The sequence below is a fragment of the Plenodomus lingam genome (genome assembly GCF_022343315.1).
Source record: "Plenodomus lingam strain CAN1 chromosome Unknown scaffold_20, whole genome shotgun sequence".
NCBI lineage: Eukaryota > Fungi > Ascomycota > Dothideomycetes > Pleosporales > Leptosphaeriaceae > Plenodomus > Plenodomus lingam.
Window position 1 is genome coordinate 1,450,891 of NW_027093974.1, and position 14,334 is coordinate 1,465,224.

The window sequence follows — 14,334 nt, forward strand, 5'->3', positions numbered from 1 at the left end:
TAGCAACGATATAAAGTACCCAAGTACCCAAGTACCCAAATCTATGTGCCTACCTGGTAAGCCGGGTAGAGAGGTTAGCGGTTCATCCCGGCGGCGGCGGCGGCGGCTCAGAGAGGGCTCAGAAAATATTTTGGAGAACATAGGGTAAGGTAGTCAACCTATGTCGGAGCAGCTTTTTCACGCCGAGCTACCTACTACCCTCGGCCAGTGGGGGTTTTTTTTTGTACCCGCCCATCTGTAGACTAATGCGCCTTTCTTGTACATACCATTCATCCCCCCGCAAGGCCTCTGTCTCGTCCTCGTGCAGCCGTCTGTTCTTGGAGAGGTAAAATTTGCTGCCATTCTCTCGCGCAATCATGGCCGCTAGCGATCATGACGCTTCCAAGTCCGGTGAGTGGCCCGCAGCGTGCACCCACCCACACACGACACTTTTTACAGGTGACATAATTGCACCGCTCAACGTCAACATTCTGTGAGACCTGATGGCTAACGTCAATGGTCCAGCCGAAGTCGCAAAGACTCCCTCCAAAGAGCAGGAAAGCCATGGAGAGGTCGCGCAGGCAGAGGGGGAGGTAGATGGCGATGGTGTGAATGGCCAGCAGCCAGACAGTATGTGCACTTCTGTAGATGCAGATGCAGATGCAGATGCCCCATTGAAGACGAGAGAAAAGCTAATGGCAGTCTAGATATCTTCCAGATCACCATCAAGCTCCCACATGAGCCTTTCGAGATGCAAATGACGGTCCGTCTACCCAAGTCAAACTTTTCTTCATACTACTTTTTTTTTCAATTCTCAAAGAGTCAAACTCACACCACTTAGATCTCAACGGCCGAGCAGGTGCAGGACCTTCGCCAATCCATCATCGAGATGCCGCACACCTTCCAGTACTCGTGCTTCCATCTCGAACATGAGAAGCAGCGTATCAACGATTACGTCGAGCTGTCCGAGGTTCCAGGACTCAAGGCTGATTCGACATTGACCTTGGTGGAGGATCCATACACAGAGAAAGAAGCCAGGTTACACGTCATTCGTGTGCGGGAACTCATTGGCGCTGCGGGTGACCGCACGGATGCGCTGCACGGAATCATGGCTGGCCTGTCGCTGCACGACACCATTGGACTCGACCAGGCTGGAAAGCCAAAGGAGGATGGCCCGGAGCAGTCGCCCTTGGCAGATTACGACTTCAAGTCCTCAGGAGACGTCAAAAACCTCCTACCACCAGCACAGGAGGCCCCGCCAAAGACGATCAAGTCTATTGCTGTGTCGCCATGGAATCCCCCGCCCTATCACCTGAGATCCAAGGGTCACCTGTTGTATCTCGTAGTCACGACCAACGAGAACGAGCAACATCACATCACCAGTCACGTATCCGGCTTCTACGTGAACAAGTCTTCCAATGCCAGCTTTGACCCCTCTCCACGACAGGCACCCAAAGCCAAGCAGGCCCACTCGCTACTCACCCTTCTTGAGGAACTTTCCCCCTCGTTCCGTGCCTCTTTCCAGCAATTGCTCGAACACAATGCGAAGAAGGAGCTGCTCACTATTTTTGCACTGTCGAATGCCATTCCAGCGAACCCTTGGTTGGTGCCTGCGCCCAACTCCTCGCTCACCACACATCAGCCAGATCTCGCACGGACGCAAGAGAGTTATCTCATCTCGGGTGTGGAGAACACCGAGACGCTGCGCGACTGGAACGAGGAATTCCAGTCTACCCGGGAAATGCCCAAAGAGGCTGTGCATGACCGTGTCTTCCGCGAGCGGCTTACATCTAAGCTGTTCGCTGACTATAACGATGCAGCGACGCGTGGTGCCATGCTGGTAGCTCGCGGAGAGATTGCACCCTTGAACCCCACAGAAGCCAAGGATGCACAGATCTTCGTATACAACAACATCTTTTACTCATTTGGTGCTGATGGTGTGGGTACTTTCGGCACCGAAGGGGGTGACGAGGCGGCCCGTGTTGCTGTCGGTAAAGATGTCGTCGGTGTACGCGCCGTTAACAACCTCGACATTCCGAACCTTTTCACATCTGGGACCGTTGTTGTGGACTACCTTGGCAAGCGCATCGTGGGTCAAAGTATTGTTCCTGGTATCTTCAAGCAGAGGGACCCTGGAGAGCACCAGATTGACTATGGTGCCGTTGAGGGCAAGGAGATTGTTGCAGACGACAAGTCTTTCGTTCCCTTGTTTGAGCAGCTTTCAAAGGCGCTCCGCGTCAAGAAGCATCCTGTGTGGGATAAAGACAATGTTCGCCATGAGCTTGAAGGCAGTGTGGAAACCAAGGGTCTCATTGGGACGGACGGCAGGCGGTACGCCCTAGATCTTTACCGCTTGACACCTCTGGACGTCTCATGGATCGAGGCGTACTGGAGCGAACCAAGCAAAGATGGCGAGACTAAGCCGAAAGACAAGGACTACCCACATCGCATGGCAACCCTCCGCCCAGAGCTCGTTGAGTCTTATGGTCGCCTCAAGCTGCGTGAATACGTCAAGAACGAACTAGCTAAGAAGACTGTCAAGAAAGAGGAGACTGCTTCTGCCAAGAAGGCTGAGGATAAGGAAGAAAGCTCGTCGGAAGAGGAGAGTTCCGATGAATCAGAAGAAGAATCCGAAGAGGAGGAATCGGAGGAAGACTCTGACGCCGAGCCGAAGCCCAAATCCAAAAAGGCGCTCAAGGCGGAGAAGAAGGCTGCAGACAAGAAAGCCGCCAAAGAGAAGAAGGCAGATGAAGAGGATCCAGAACAGGAACGCGTTGACATCTCTGGTTTCTCTTTCGCTCTCAATCCAGACGTTTTCTCTGGACAAACCCCTCAGTCAGAGGAAGACAAGAAGGAATGGGCCCAGGATGAGGCTGAGGTCCGCGCAGCCTGCGAGCACCTCTTGTCTGAGGTCATTCCTCGCCTGATCCAGGAGCTCAAGGAAGGCGAAGTCGGCTTCCCCATGGATGGCCAGTCATTGAGCACGCTTCTCCACAAGCGCGGAGTGAATATCCGCTACCTTGGAAAGATGGCTGAGCTGGCTGATAAGCCTGACCCGCGTCTACAAGCCTTGAAGCGCCTGGTGATCCAAGAGATGATTGCGCGTGGCTTCAAGCACTTTGCCAACTCCAAGTTGCGCAACGTTCCTGCACCCTTTGCAGCGGCTGCTGCCGCTCACCTTCTGAACTGCCTTCTCGGCGCTGAGGTCAATGCTAAGCCCGTTGCTGAAAGTGAGACTAGCCTAAAGGCCATGTACCCCGAGGCCGACTTCAGTTTCGAGAAGCTCAATCCCGAGAGCTTGAAGGAGGAAGTCTTGGCACAGGTTGCACTGCGGTACCGATACGATCTCGGAAAGTCCTGGATCGAGCCTGGCAAGCAGCTGCAGCTCCTTCGCGAAGTGTCCCTCAAGCTGGGTCTGCAGTTGGAGAGCAAGCAGTATGCCTTTACCAAGGAGGCCTATGCCAACGGCGCCGCAGCCAAGGCTCCCGCTGCTCCTCAGACGAACGGTCACACGGCATCGTCGAAGAAGAAGAAGAACAAGAACCCTTCGCCCCCTCGTGCCGAGAGCCCTGCTGTCAACCTACCAGAGCAGACATTTCACGCAGATGATGTTTTGAACATTGTCCCTGTCATCAAGGAGGCTTCGCCAAAGAGTTTGCTCGCGGAGGAGGCTTTGGAGGCCGGTCGCATGTCTGTTGCTCAAGATCAAAAAGAGCTCGGGCAGGAGCTGCTCCTCGAGTCTCTCCAGCTTCATGAGCAGATCTATGGGGTATTGCACCCAGAGGTAGCACGTGCATACCATACTCTATCCAACCTGCTTTACAATTTAGACGACAAGGCTTCAGCTCTCGAGCTTGCCCACAAGGCGGTTATCGTCTCGGAGCGCACACTCGGTCTCGACCATGCCGACACCGTGCTTGCCTACCTCAACCTGGGACTATTCGAGCACGCCTCGGGGAACACCAAGGCTGCGCTTGCCTATGTGCGTCACGCGCTTGAGCTGTGGAAGATCATCTACGGAGGCGATCACCCTGACTCCATCACCACGCTCAACAACGCGGCCGTCATGTTGCAGGCGATGAAGCAATACCACGAATCCCGCATCTGGTTTGAGGCATCTCTTGCCATTTGCGAGGAGGTCTCTGGCAAGAACTCGATCAACACTGCTACCCTGCTGTTCCAGACTGCTCAGTCGCTTGCTCTTGACAAAGACATGCGTGGCGCTGTCAACCGTATGCGCGAGTCGTACAACATTTTCAAGGAGGTATTGGGTGCCGAGGATCGCAACACCAAGGAAGCGGAGAGCTGGCTCGAACAGCTTACGCAAAGTGCAGTCAGTCAAGCCAAGCAGCTGAACGATTTGGCAAAGGGCCGTATCCGACGTATTCAACTCACCGGTCGCAACCCACTCCGGCCGGCGGCCCCCACACCGTCGGCTAGTGATGCTGCCGCTGCTGCTGGTGGTCAGCGTACTGGGGCCAGCCGCGTGGATCAGCGCAAGATTGAGGATCTGCTCAAGTACATCGAGGGTGATTCGCAAAAGACGCCTTCCAAGAAGCGAACGCAGACCAACCCTAGGAAGAGGACCTAAGAGACGACTTCTTGCCTCTGTGTTTAGCCTGACGTCGTGCGATGGCAGTAGATGAGTACCTGCAGATGCCCTCACGCCAAGGGTTGCCGTGGGTGAAGTTGACGTACGATACGTCCCGATCTGTTGAAATTTTTCCATTACTCCCACACTACCTCTTTTCGCTTTTTTTTCTGCATTTGTATCCGTCCTAGCCTTTGTAGGATGGGTAGTGGGTAAGGCTTGCTTATCTGGAGTTTCTGGCCCGTTACAAAGTCATCATGATTGGGGTACATGGGCATCTTTTCTGGGGGTCGGATGGGTAGAAAGAGGAAAGGGGGATGATGATGGGCATATCAAGGCCGGCTTCTTGGGATTAACTATCATGGATGAAATGACTGTAGATGTAAGGTAACATATTAGGCAAAAAAAGCGACTCTTCACTCAGTAATTGAATTGGAACGGTATACAATCAAGTCCTGTGTGCCTATATTCGGAGAGTTTGAATATTAGAGTAGCCCAGGTCTTTGTGGATGTTGTTGTGGTTGTTCTTATTCTTAGACGCCTAGCCTAGCAAAGCGAATAGGGAGGGCCAGGCAAAGCAATGTTTAGTGGGCCGACCGCTATGACGCAGATCATAACATCAGCCACAACACAGATTCCCACTTACCACGCGAAGCGCGCGCAATCCCCCGTCTCCACTTGTCCACCATCTATCTGCCTTTGCTGCTCTTCAGTTTTCCATCCCCCACCCTCATCCCTGGCCACACACACACACATATATAGAGAGAGAGAGAGAGAGAGATAGACACAGACACAGACACAGAGATACGCGCAATGGCGCCGCCACCTACCATCATCGAGCGCGAGGCGCCGGCTGTCGTCTCTCCCACACACACTCGGACGCAACGGTCGCGTCTGCCGTCCGCCCTACGCTTCCCCATGCTCGTCGTACTGAACATGGGCATCAACGCGTTACTGCGAGAATACACGCAGAATTACCTGGAACCAGAGCTCGGAGCCATCAGCAAAATCCCGACGGTGGAAGAAGATGTTCTCTCCGTCTACTCGGCACCAGCACGCGGTCTGATGCGCGTCGTCACCGTCTGGATGACTTGGTATCTGAACTATGACTGTAAGGAGGATATGAGCCAATGAATGCATCATAGCTAACTCGGAATCTCCCAAAGTTCTCGACGTAGCCGCGCTCACCGTCCTCACCCAGGCACCATACTTTTACCTCCTCAGCACCTATTACGAAATCTCGACGGTCACGGTAGCAGCACACCTCAATATCGACGTCCTCTCCTTTGCCATCCCAACCTATCTGCTTCGCCCACGCTCAATCGTCCACAAGAGGGATGCGCCGCTGCACAACCGTTACCTACTCAACAGCGTGCAGGTGCAAGTCTCCAGTGCAATCCTAGCCACCGGGGTTTACGTGGTCGCACTCTGGGCTGGTCTCAAGACCGGTGTCCTCAATGCATTCCTCATCCGCTACTTCGATGTCATATCAGTCGAATACTCGTACCTCGAGACCCCTGTGTCTGCTGCCGCCAAGGTCTTCGCCCTCGGCTTCGCCGTCAAAGAATTCCTGCTCAACCCCTCGATTGCAGCCGAGCCACCGAAGGGAGCTGAGTCGCCCACCGAAAAGTTCGATGCAGCGGTTGCCACGCTTCCCCAGACTGTCAAACACAATGTCTGGTACTTTGATCGCAGGACTCGCACACTCATCATCCAGACCTTGATCCTGAACGCATTCGTCTTTGGCACGACGGTGCAGAAGGCCATGACGCTCAACGGCACTGACATCTATGGCGCGGCGGGGTACGCAGGCCTGTGGGTGATGGCGAATACCGTGATTGCATTGTGGTTTGGCTGGATTGGAGATACGAGTGCGGATTACGAGCCATTGTAAGGAAGGGCATTTTTGTTGTGGAATATTGCCAGCAAGAGCAAATATGTGTGCGTATGTGAGCTTTTCTCCAAGAATAGGAAAACGCAATCCCTCAATCAAAGATTCGGTAAAAATGAGCCTGGACAAGATGGGAGAAGAAGATGGGAGAGAATGCATGCAATTTTTCGGCTGTTTATCCAACCTGGGCGTTTTCTTTGAGGGTGGGGAAGGGGTTTTGTTTGTCCCACATGGCTGAGTATGGGGAGGGCGAAATGGTCGCCCTCCGATACCAAGTCCTGCCACTTTTGCAGATCTATCAAGCATGAGAAGTTTTGAATTTCGACAGCAAGTTCACAGTTTTCCTTTCTTTTCTCTCTCTCTCCTTTCAGCTCTCATCTCCCTGATCTCTTTCTACGACTAACAGTAGAATCAATTTTCCTTAGTGATGGATGGATTCACTGCAGCTTTCCTGTCGTGAACTCGAGCCATCCCTCCATCACCGTTCCATAACGACAAGGACAACAGGGATACACGTGACATGTCGTGCCGTGTTTACACTTTCACAGCCGAGAACCTTTTTTTTTTGGAGATCATGCGACGACCTGTCCGCACATGTAATTATCATGTTGTCCCTGCGAATGTATGCAAATTACCTACCACATTCTGCTGGCTAGTGAGGGCGATGACTGATATACCGGTACATTGGCAGGAGAGCACGGGGGGCATGGAGGAGCGTTAAGTACTGTATGTATTGTATGCTGCGGTATAGGTACCTAGTTCGACCCCACATCCCCCTCGATTTCCAAACCCCAGAAACAACATACCTGGACGCTGATTCCATGCCACCGCACCGGGTCGGCTTCGCAATGGATCCGGTCTTGCGCTCTCTCTCTCTCTCTTTTCTTGGCCCGCCGCACCCAAGGGGACGGAGGAGGAGGGGCAGAAAAAAATATACGCAGCACGTCTCCACCACGGCACAGTACCTAGTCAGTCAGTCGGGCCCAGGGGCCCAGCTCGGAAATCCCAGGTACTGGGGTCCATGTTTCCCCGGAAACATGGCATCTCGGGCTGTGTCCTGCGCGTGGGAGCATGCATGGTACGATACTGCACTTGTGTGTGTTGTGTGCATATGCAGGTAGTAGAAGACGCTTTGAAGGGTCTAGAAGATTGGGATGTGCTAAGATATCTACCGTGCCGTGCCTACTCCTAATGCACATGGAGCCTTGGTTCGGGGGTTTGTTTTTTACACAGTAAAGGCGAGTCGTGTCTAGGGTGTCTATGTAGGATCACGGCGCGCTTGGTAAGCCTGTGTAGGCTTCAGCTTATCCACTTACAAAGTTCACGGATGGCATGTAGTCTTGTCTTTTTGAACACGGCAAGTATTTGAGAATGGAGAAAAGGAACTTTTCATAGATGTGGTATCCCCGTCGTTTGGCTCGTGACAACTTCACGTCAGCTTTTCGTTTGACCATCCTGGCCACCCACCACGCAGAAGACGGCGAAGCTGGAGAATGGGCAGTTGTTGCCCAGCAAAAACGCCACCTCCAGGCTAGTTTAGCGTCCGGGGTTTAGGAAGTAGGATATGTTTCCCCGTAGATGAGCCGTACGGGATCGCTGTGCTTGGAGAAGTTTGTTGGGCGCGGCGTTGCGGGAGAGGCTTGGTGTGTGAGATTTTGCTGAGCGCGAGAACCAGACATTGCATGTACCGGTATATGGTGGTTGTTAGGACGGGAAAGTATCAGAGAATATCCAAGTAGAGCGGAAATCCTTGTGCTTCGCCAAAGACCATCGTCACAACGACGCAAATCTCCATCTCGCAGCCTACCCATAACGTAAATCCTGAAACATACAAACCGTCGTGCACGCCTCCAATTGAACTGTGCACACGTCCTCCAGGCCGCCTCGACGGCCATGTCCATCTCCACCATTTCCCAATTCTCGACGCGCGCATGACTCCCGTCCGTGTAGACGGCAAAGTACACCTCACATGAGCGGGCGAAATTCCCTCGACTCCACAGTGCCAGTACTCGGCGTGGGGCATGGTTTCCCAAGCTTGTCTGCGTGAACGAATCATGGGAGCTGAGGACATCTGATGAAAAGTCGGCCGATGTTCTACCGCGGCGTAGAGGCGGAAGCTTGTGGGCCAAGGTCAGCCTTTGGTGTCCGGGTTGCTAAGACTGTCGTATTGTAGGGCCGTGAAGGCGAAGGCTGCGGCTTTACGATGGCTACATGGCGTGCATTTGTGAAGGTACGTTTTCTATGTATTGCGGGGAGATTTTCAGGTAGTGTAAGAGCATAATCCATAGTGCTATCTGGGGTGTGTGATGAGTGTGGCTCAAAGCCTGTGAGATGCGAAGGGGGAGGATACGGTACCGGTATTGGTACCGTTTGGGATGGCTCATCGGACATCGGCATCGGATACCGGTACCATACCAGTACGGTAGCTAGGTAAGTGCAGGAACAAAGGTCCTCATCTCGTCACCTCCCATCTTGTATCGATCAACCAAGAAGAATCTACTCTTACTACCGTGTACCTAATCCTGGTATTACAGTACGGCCAGAACTCCAACCAATTTCCGTCAGATCCCCAAAGGCAAATCCGTAACGTCGGGTATATGCCTTACACAGTCAAGTCCCTAGGCACCGGTACGGTAAGTAGAAGCATGGTAACATCGATTGATAGACATGCTTCATCGGCTACGCTACCAACCACCAGTGGCCTGCCATCACTCTACAAGTCGGCAAGCATGGCCGATATGATTGCCGTCGACGCAAGACTTCTTCGCCGTGCAACCTGCGCACGTCAAACCCCGGGCCAAGCCGCTCGGCAGCCTCTTCATTGACGGCCTCGTTGCCTTATGCGGCATCGCGGATGGACTGCGGGGAAGCTACAGAAGCACTATGGTCAAATCTCGCCGACGATCGCCTTTCCCTAACCGTCGTGCGGCGCGCCTGCTTGGCTCCCAACGCGCCATTGGAAGTGAAAAAATTGCATTGCTTGGCTGGCGCAGGGACCGTGTGAGAAGCAGTTCAGCAAGTGATGTAACAGTATTGCCGGGCGCGCGTGGGGTTGGATGGCCGCATGCTACTATACGTGCGGCTCCAATCGACTCCCTGGATTATGGAGCGCCCGCATGTTGTGGAGTATGTGTAGGTGGTATCCGGCTTTGCGAAATCAATCCAGGGACATGGGCCCCGTCTGCCTTATAAGAGGCGCTTGCTCACCCCCGACTGTTGGCTCGAAATCCCTTGGGTCCTTTCTCTTTTCCTCACACGTTCGTTGTTGTGGGAGACCAAGTTCCTGTTCGACGTCATGGCGAACTTCAACGACACAAAGGATGGCGCGCTCGATAATAAGGCCCAGGTTGAGGAACGCCACCATGGTGTTGGGCTCGCGGCGAACATGAGTCCTGAGAGAAGGGCTGAGGTCGAGAAGAAGTTAAAATTCAAGTTGGATTTGCGGTGTAGTTTGTTCATCTTGATCTACATCATGAACTGTATGTCTACCTCAGTGACAGACGGCGAGAAACCAAGCTAATTCATGGACAGATCTCGATCGTAACAACATTGCCTCTGCCCGTCTTGGTGGTCTTCAAGAAGATCTCGGTATCAACAACACCCAGTATGCGACCTGTTTGAGTATCCTGTACGTGGGATACATCTTGATGCAGGTAAGCATGACGAACCAGTGTCCACTTGAAAGCATTAAGATGCTAATGCACCCAACCCCTAGGTTCCATCGAATATCATCATCAACCGAATCGCGCGTCCGTCACTGTACATCGCCGTCATTATGCTTGCATGGGGCATGATCTCAACCTTGTCCGGAATCGTCACAAACTTCTCCGGCATGGTCGCGATCCGCTTCTTCATCGGGTTTACCGAAGCTGCTTTCCTGCCCGGAGCGCTTCTTATTCTCTCCAAGTGGTACACCAAGCGTGAACTAACCCTTCGCAACGCCCTCCTCTTCTGCGGTAACCTCATCTCCAACGCCTTCTCTTCCCTCGTCGGAGCTGCTGTCCTTGGAAACATGGAGGGCGTACTTGGCCATCGTGCTTGGAGATGGCTATACTGGATAGAGGGGGCTGCCACAATGGCCATTGCTATATCAGCAGCTTTCATTCTTCCCGATCTCCCTCACAACTCTCGCGGCTTCACTGAAGAAGAGCGCGCAGTAGCTGTGCTCCGCATGACCGAGGACGTTGGTGAGGTAGACGCTGATTCGGAAGAACAAGGAGTCTTTGACGGTCTCTTCATGGCTGTCAAGGATACCAAGATCTATGTCATGATGTTGACGTTCACTGCTTACGTCGTTGGTCTTTCCTTCAACGCCTTTTTCCCCACCCTAACACAAACCCTCGGATTCTCCCGCATCGGCACCCTTCTCATGTCCGCTCCTCCGTGGGCGTTCGCTTGTATTGTCTCCATCATTAACGCATGGCATGCCGATCGCCAACAAGAACGTTTCTGGCACATTGTGGGCCCCATTTTCGGTGGTCTGGTTGGCTTCGTCATCTCCATGAGTACTTCCAACACGGCCGGCCGCTACGTTGCACTCTTTCTCCAAGCATCCTCGTACGCCGGTTTCATCGTATTCTACTCGTGGATCTCGTCGTCCTTCCCTCGTCCCCCTGCTAAGCGCGCCGTCGCCATTGCCATGGTCAACGCTTTCTCGCAACTTGGCAACATTGCGGGCAGTTACGTGTGGAACATGAAGGACAATGGATACAGGAACAGCTATGGTGTGGTTACGGCCATGTTTGGTGTCACCATTGTCGGATGCTACATCTTCAAGCTCATCCTCGTGAGGTTGAACAAGAGGCTGGATGAGGGCACAGACGCGTGGGTTGTGCACGGAGACGTGGCGGAACAGACGGCCAGGACAGAGGGCATTAGTGTAGAGGACGGCCAGAAGTTGATGAAGGACTTTAGGTACCTTGTGTAAAGGGGTACTATGTGTCGTGGAGTATTGACTCCAGTTATGTGTCATGAGCACACGGCTCGATGTATATATTTGCGAAGAGCCAAGAGCAAGAGATTATTGTTGCTGTATACTCGTTGGAGGTCGTATGTGTGACAGTTTTCAAATCCTGTGAAAACGAAGTGTACTATCAATGTGTAGGTGATACTCACATCAGCGAGCTGTTGGTGAATTTCAACTCCAGCAAACGTTTCTCCCGTGCAGAATATCTTGAATTGTTACTTTTTCCCCTTATTTTGACTGCACCCTTAGCAAAACAGAAAAGAAGATAGGCAACATACTGCTTTGTACACTACCAACTTACTCCATCCCCAACCAACATCAGGACAAGCTCACAATCATCAAGTATGTTAATTCTCCCAGCAACACCAACCGACCACCCGGTAACTCAGCACTCACTATCCCCATCGCCCTCACTCCCAAAAAATCTTTGCAAGACACACAAACCCATCTGCCAACCCACAGGCTACCCCACAATAACCGCTACCCCTCGGTCCAGACCCAACCCGCAATCTTCGGTACAAAACCCCCCGACACCTACCCTAGCTTCACAGCTCCCCCTCCACGCCCACGACCTCCCAAACCAAACATCCAATTCAACACACACACACATCCCACATCCACCTTCTCCCGCGCAATTTCCACCTGAAACAATCCAAAGAAACACCCGGGATTTCGTTTGAAGATACAGTTACACAGTATGGCGTCCAAGACAAACCAAGGACCCCGCCGCATAGGCCAATGGATCTACCTGAAGCCCGAATGCATCGATGAGTATAAAAAGTGTCATGCAGCGGTTTGGCCAGAGGTCTTGGAGCAGATTAAGGATTCGAATATAAAAGATTGTATGCGAAATGCGTTTTACTTCTGACTTTTTGTACTTGATATATACATACACACATACCCACCACAGACATGTCCTGCCCCCGACTTCTCCCTCTACCCTGTACTTCATCCCTACCCCTCCTTCCACGCCCCCTCCCCACGCCCTCCCCAGTCCCTCTCCAACTAACAAAAAAACAGACTCCATCTTCCTCTCCCTCACCCCACGCCCCACCCTCTTCGCTTCCTTCAAATACGTCGGCCACGCCTTCGACCAAGACATGGCGCGCATGGCTGCGAACCCCAAGGTGCAGGAGTGGTGGCGCATGACGGATGGAATGCAGGAATCTCCTGTCGAGGGGGCGATGGGGAGTAAAGACGGGCCTGGGTGGTGGGGGCAGACGGAGGAGGTGTTTTATTTGGAGTAGTGTGGGGGATTTGAAGAGGGTTGGGGATAGGGTCACAGGGCATGATGATGGATATGATTATCCGTGCAAATGTGGCATATATTCCATCAATATTTTGGTCGGATTAAAAGGTCCTTGATTATATCTTGTTGCCTACGATATCGTGCAGCCGCTACAGGAAAGGATGTAATTGGGAATCTTCAATCTAGTGGATAAAGCCAGAATATACTGACGACACGCTCACCCGCCCATCTCACTTTCCCAGACCAGCGAGACCCAAGATCCGAATAGAAGAAAACCGTCCAGTGATTGCACAGCCTTCATTTCTTCTCGCACCGTACATACCCCTACACGACTATGTCCTGTCTCCGCGGTCTTGAGGCGTTATAAAAAGGGATAGATAGAATCGACAATGGCGTTAGCAAGCTACTTTTAGGGGGTTCGTTTAGATTGAGAGAGCATGGTAGACGACAGTGTATTGTGCCTATGGTATTATATTAGCGCGGTGGGATGGCGAGGTTGTTTAGGTGGGCGGAGGAGATGTAGGTGGGCATGTATGTTATATGTCATCCCTTCCTACTTCTCTCCTTCCTACTTCTCTCCTTCCTACTTCTCTCCTTCCTACTTCTCTCCTTCCTACTTCTCTCCTTCCTACTTCTCTCCTTCCTACTTCTCTCCTTCCTACTTCTCTCCTTCCTACTTCTCTCCTTCCTACTTCTCTCCTTCCTACTTCTCTCCTTCCTACTTCTCTCCTTCCTACTTCTCTCCTTCCTACTTCTCTCCTTCCTACTTCTCTCCTTCCTACTTCTCTCCTTCCTACTTCTCTCCTTCCTACTTCTCTCCTTCCTACTTCTCTCCTTCCTACTTCTCTCCTTCCTACTTCTCTCCTTCCTACTTCTCTCCTTCCTACTTCTCTCCTTCCTACTTCTCTCCTTCCTACTTCTCTCCTTCCTACTTCTCTCCTTCCTACTTCTCTCCTTCCTACTTCTCTCCTTCCTACTTCTCTCCTTCCTACTTCTCTCCTTCCTACTTCTCTCCTTCCTACTTCTCTCCTTCCTACTTCTCTCCTTCCTACTTCTCTCCTTCCTACTTCTCTCCTTCCTACTTCTCTCCTTCCTACTTCTCTCCTTCCTACTTCTCTCCTTCCTACTTCTCTCCTTCCTACTTCTCTCCTTCCTACTTCTCTCCTTCCTACTTCTCTCCTTCCTACTTCTCTCCTTCCTACTTCTCTCCTTCCTACTTCTCTCCTTCCTACCTTCCTTCTTCCTACCTTCCTTCTTCCTACTTCCCTACTCCCCCCCATACTTCCCTCCTTCCTTTTCTCCCATCCCCCTTCCTCGCCTCTACATAACCCCCCCACTCACCCTTCCCAATCGAGCCCACAGGAGAAACTACAAAACGCTTCCATCACCCCCACCGCATCCAGACTCTTCCACAAAGAAAACCGTGCTTTACTAGAACAATTCTCAAGCCTGTGATAAATGGGGGACTGGAAAAAAATATTCAATATCTAATTCGAAAGGTTCGGAAAATCTACAAGTTTGCCGCGGTGGGAAAAGCGTGCGCATGTGTTACTAAAATGGTAAGCACACGTGTATCACGACCGATGCAGAGGATAATAAAAAGACGGGGAGTAAAGTTAAACAACCTAACCGACGTAAAAGCTAGGCTGACAGACCTA

General features: G+C 52.2%; 4 protein-coding genes across 4 annotated transcripts; all 4 read left to right on the forward strand.

Moving 5' to 3' along the window:
• Positions 1-152: 152 nt before the first annotated feature.
• On the forward strand, positions 153-4,983 carry CLU1 (Intracellular distribution of mitochondria). Its single transcript, XM_003843994.2, has 4 exons — positions 153-390; positions 505-609; positions 687-742; positions 821-4,983. Exons 1-4 carry the CDS (start codon positions 357-359, stop codon positions 4,568-4,570), a joined length of 3,945 nt encoding a protein of 1,314 aa, XP_003844042.2. The 5' UTR covers positions 153-356; the 3' UTR covers positions 4,571-4,983.
• A 400-nt stretch (positions 4,984-5,383) lies between these two features.
• Positions 5,384-6,464, forward strand: IAQ61_011485 (uncharacterized protein; the record flags this gene model as incomplete). The annotated part of the gene is made up of 2 exons (XM_003843995.2): positions 5,384-5,681; positions 5,737-6,464. 2 exons carry the CDS (start codon positions 5,384-5,386, stop codon positions 6,462-6,464), a joined length of 1,026 nt encoding a protein of 341 aa, XP_003844043.2.
• A 756-nt stretch (positions 6,465-7,220) lies between these two features.
• IAQ61_011486 (uncharacterized protein) lies at positions 7,221-11,655 on the forward strand. The gene is given in 10 exon segments (XM_066099220.1): positions 7,221-7,555; positions 8,040-8,104; positions 8,462-8,591; positions 8,635-8,691; positions 8,996-9,094; positions 9,160-9,461; positions 9,473-9,587; positions 9,598-9,940; positions 9,993-10,114; positions 10,177-11,655. The coding sequence occupies 10 exon segments, from the start codon at positions 7,283-7,285 to the stop codon at positions 11,386-11,388; spliced, it is 2,718 nt and encodes a 905-aa protein (XP_065950739.1). The 5' UTR covers positions 7,221-7,282; the 3' UTR covers positions 11,389-11,655.
• Positions 11,656-11,872: 217 nt separating this feature from the next.
• Positions 11,873-12,771, forward strand: IAQ61_011487 (uncharacterized protein). The gene is made up of 2 exons (XM_003843997.2): positions 11,873-12,269; positions 12,448-12,771. The coding sequence occupies exons 1-2, from the start codon at positions 12,125-12,127 to the stop codon at positions 12,672-12,674; spliced, it is 372 nt and encodes a 123-aa protein (XP_003844045.1). The 5' UTR covers positions 11,873-12,124; the 3' UTR covers positions 12,675-12,771.
• The last annotated feature ends 1,563 nt before the right edge of the window (positions 12,772-14,334 follow it).

Bases quoted from the DNA above. Each gene is read 5' to 3' on its own strand.
- IAQ61_011487 (XM_003843997.2), top strand. From the start codon at position 12,125: ATGGCGTCCAAGACAAACCAAGGACCCCGCCGCATAGGCCAATGGATC. The intron at 12,270-12,447 runs GTATGCGAAATG...ACAAAAAAACAG, and splicing joins GGATTCGAATATAAAAGATT to ACTCCATCTTCCTCTCCCTC.
- CLU1 (XM_003843994.2), top strand. From the start codon at position 357: ATGGCCGCTAGCGATCATGACGCTTCCAAGTCCG. The intron at 610-686 runs GTATGTGCACTT...ATGGCAGTCTAG, and splicing joins GAATGGCCAGCAGCCAGACA to ATATCTTCCAGATCACCATC. The intron at 743-820 runs GTCCGTCTACCC...CACACCACTTAG, and splicing joins CTTTCGAGATGCAAATGACG to ATCTCAACGGCCGAGCAGGT.
- IAQ61_011486 (XM_066099220.1), top strand. From the start codon at position 7,283: ATGCCACCGCACCGGGTCGGCTTCGCAATGGATCCGGTCTTGCGCTCT. The intron at 9,095-9,159 runs GTAAGTAGAAGC...ACCAACCACCAG, and splicing joins AGTCCCTAGGCACCGGTACG to TGGCCTGCCATCACTCTACA. The intron at 9,941-9,992 runs GTATGTCTACCT...ATTCATGGACAG, and splicing joins CTTGATCTACATCATGAACT to ATCTCGATCGTAACAACATT.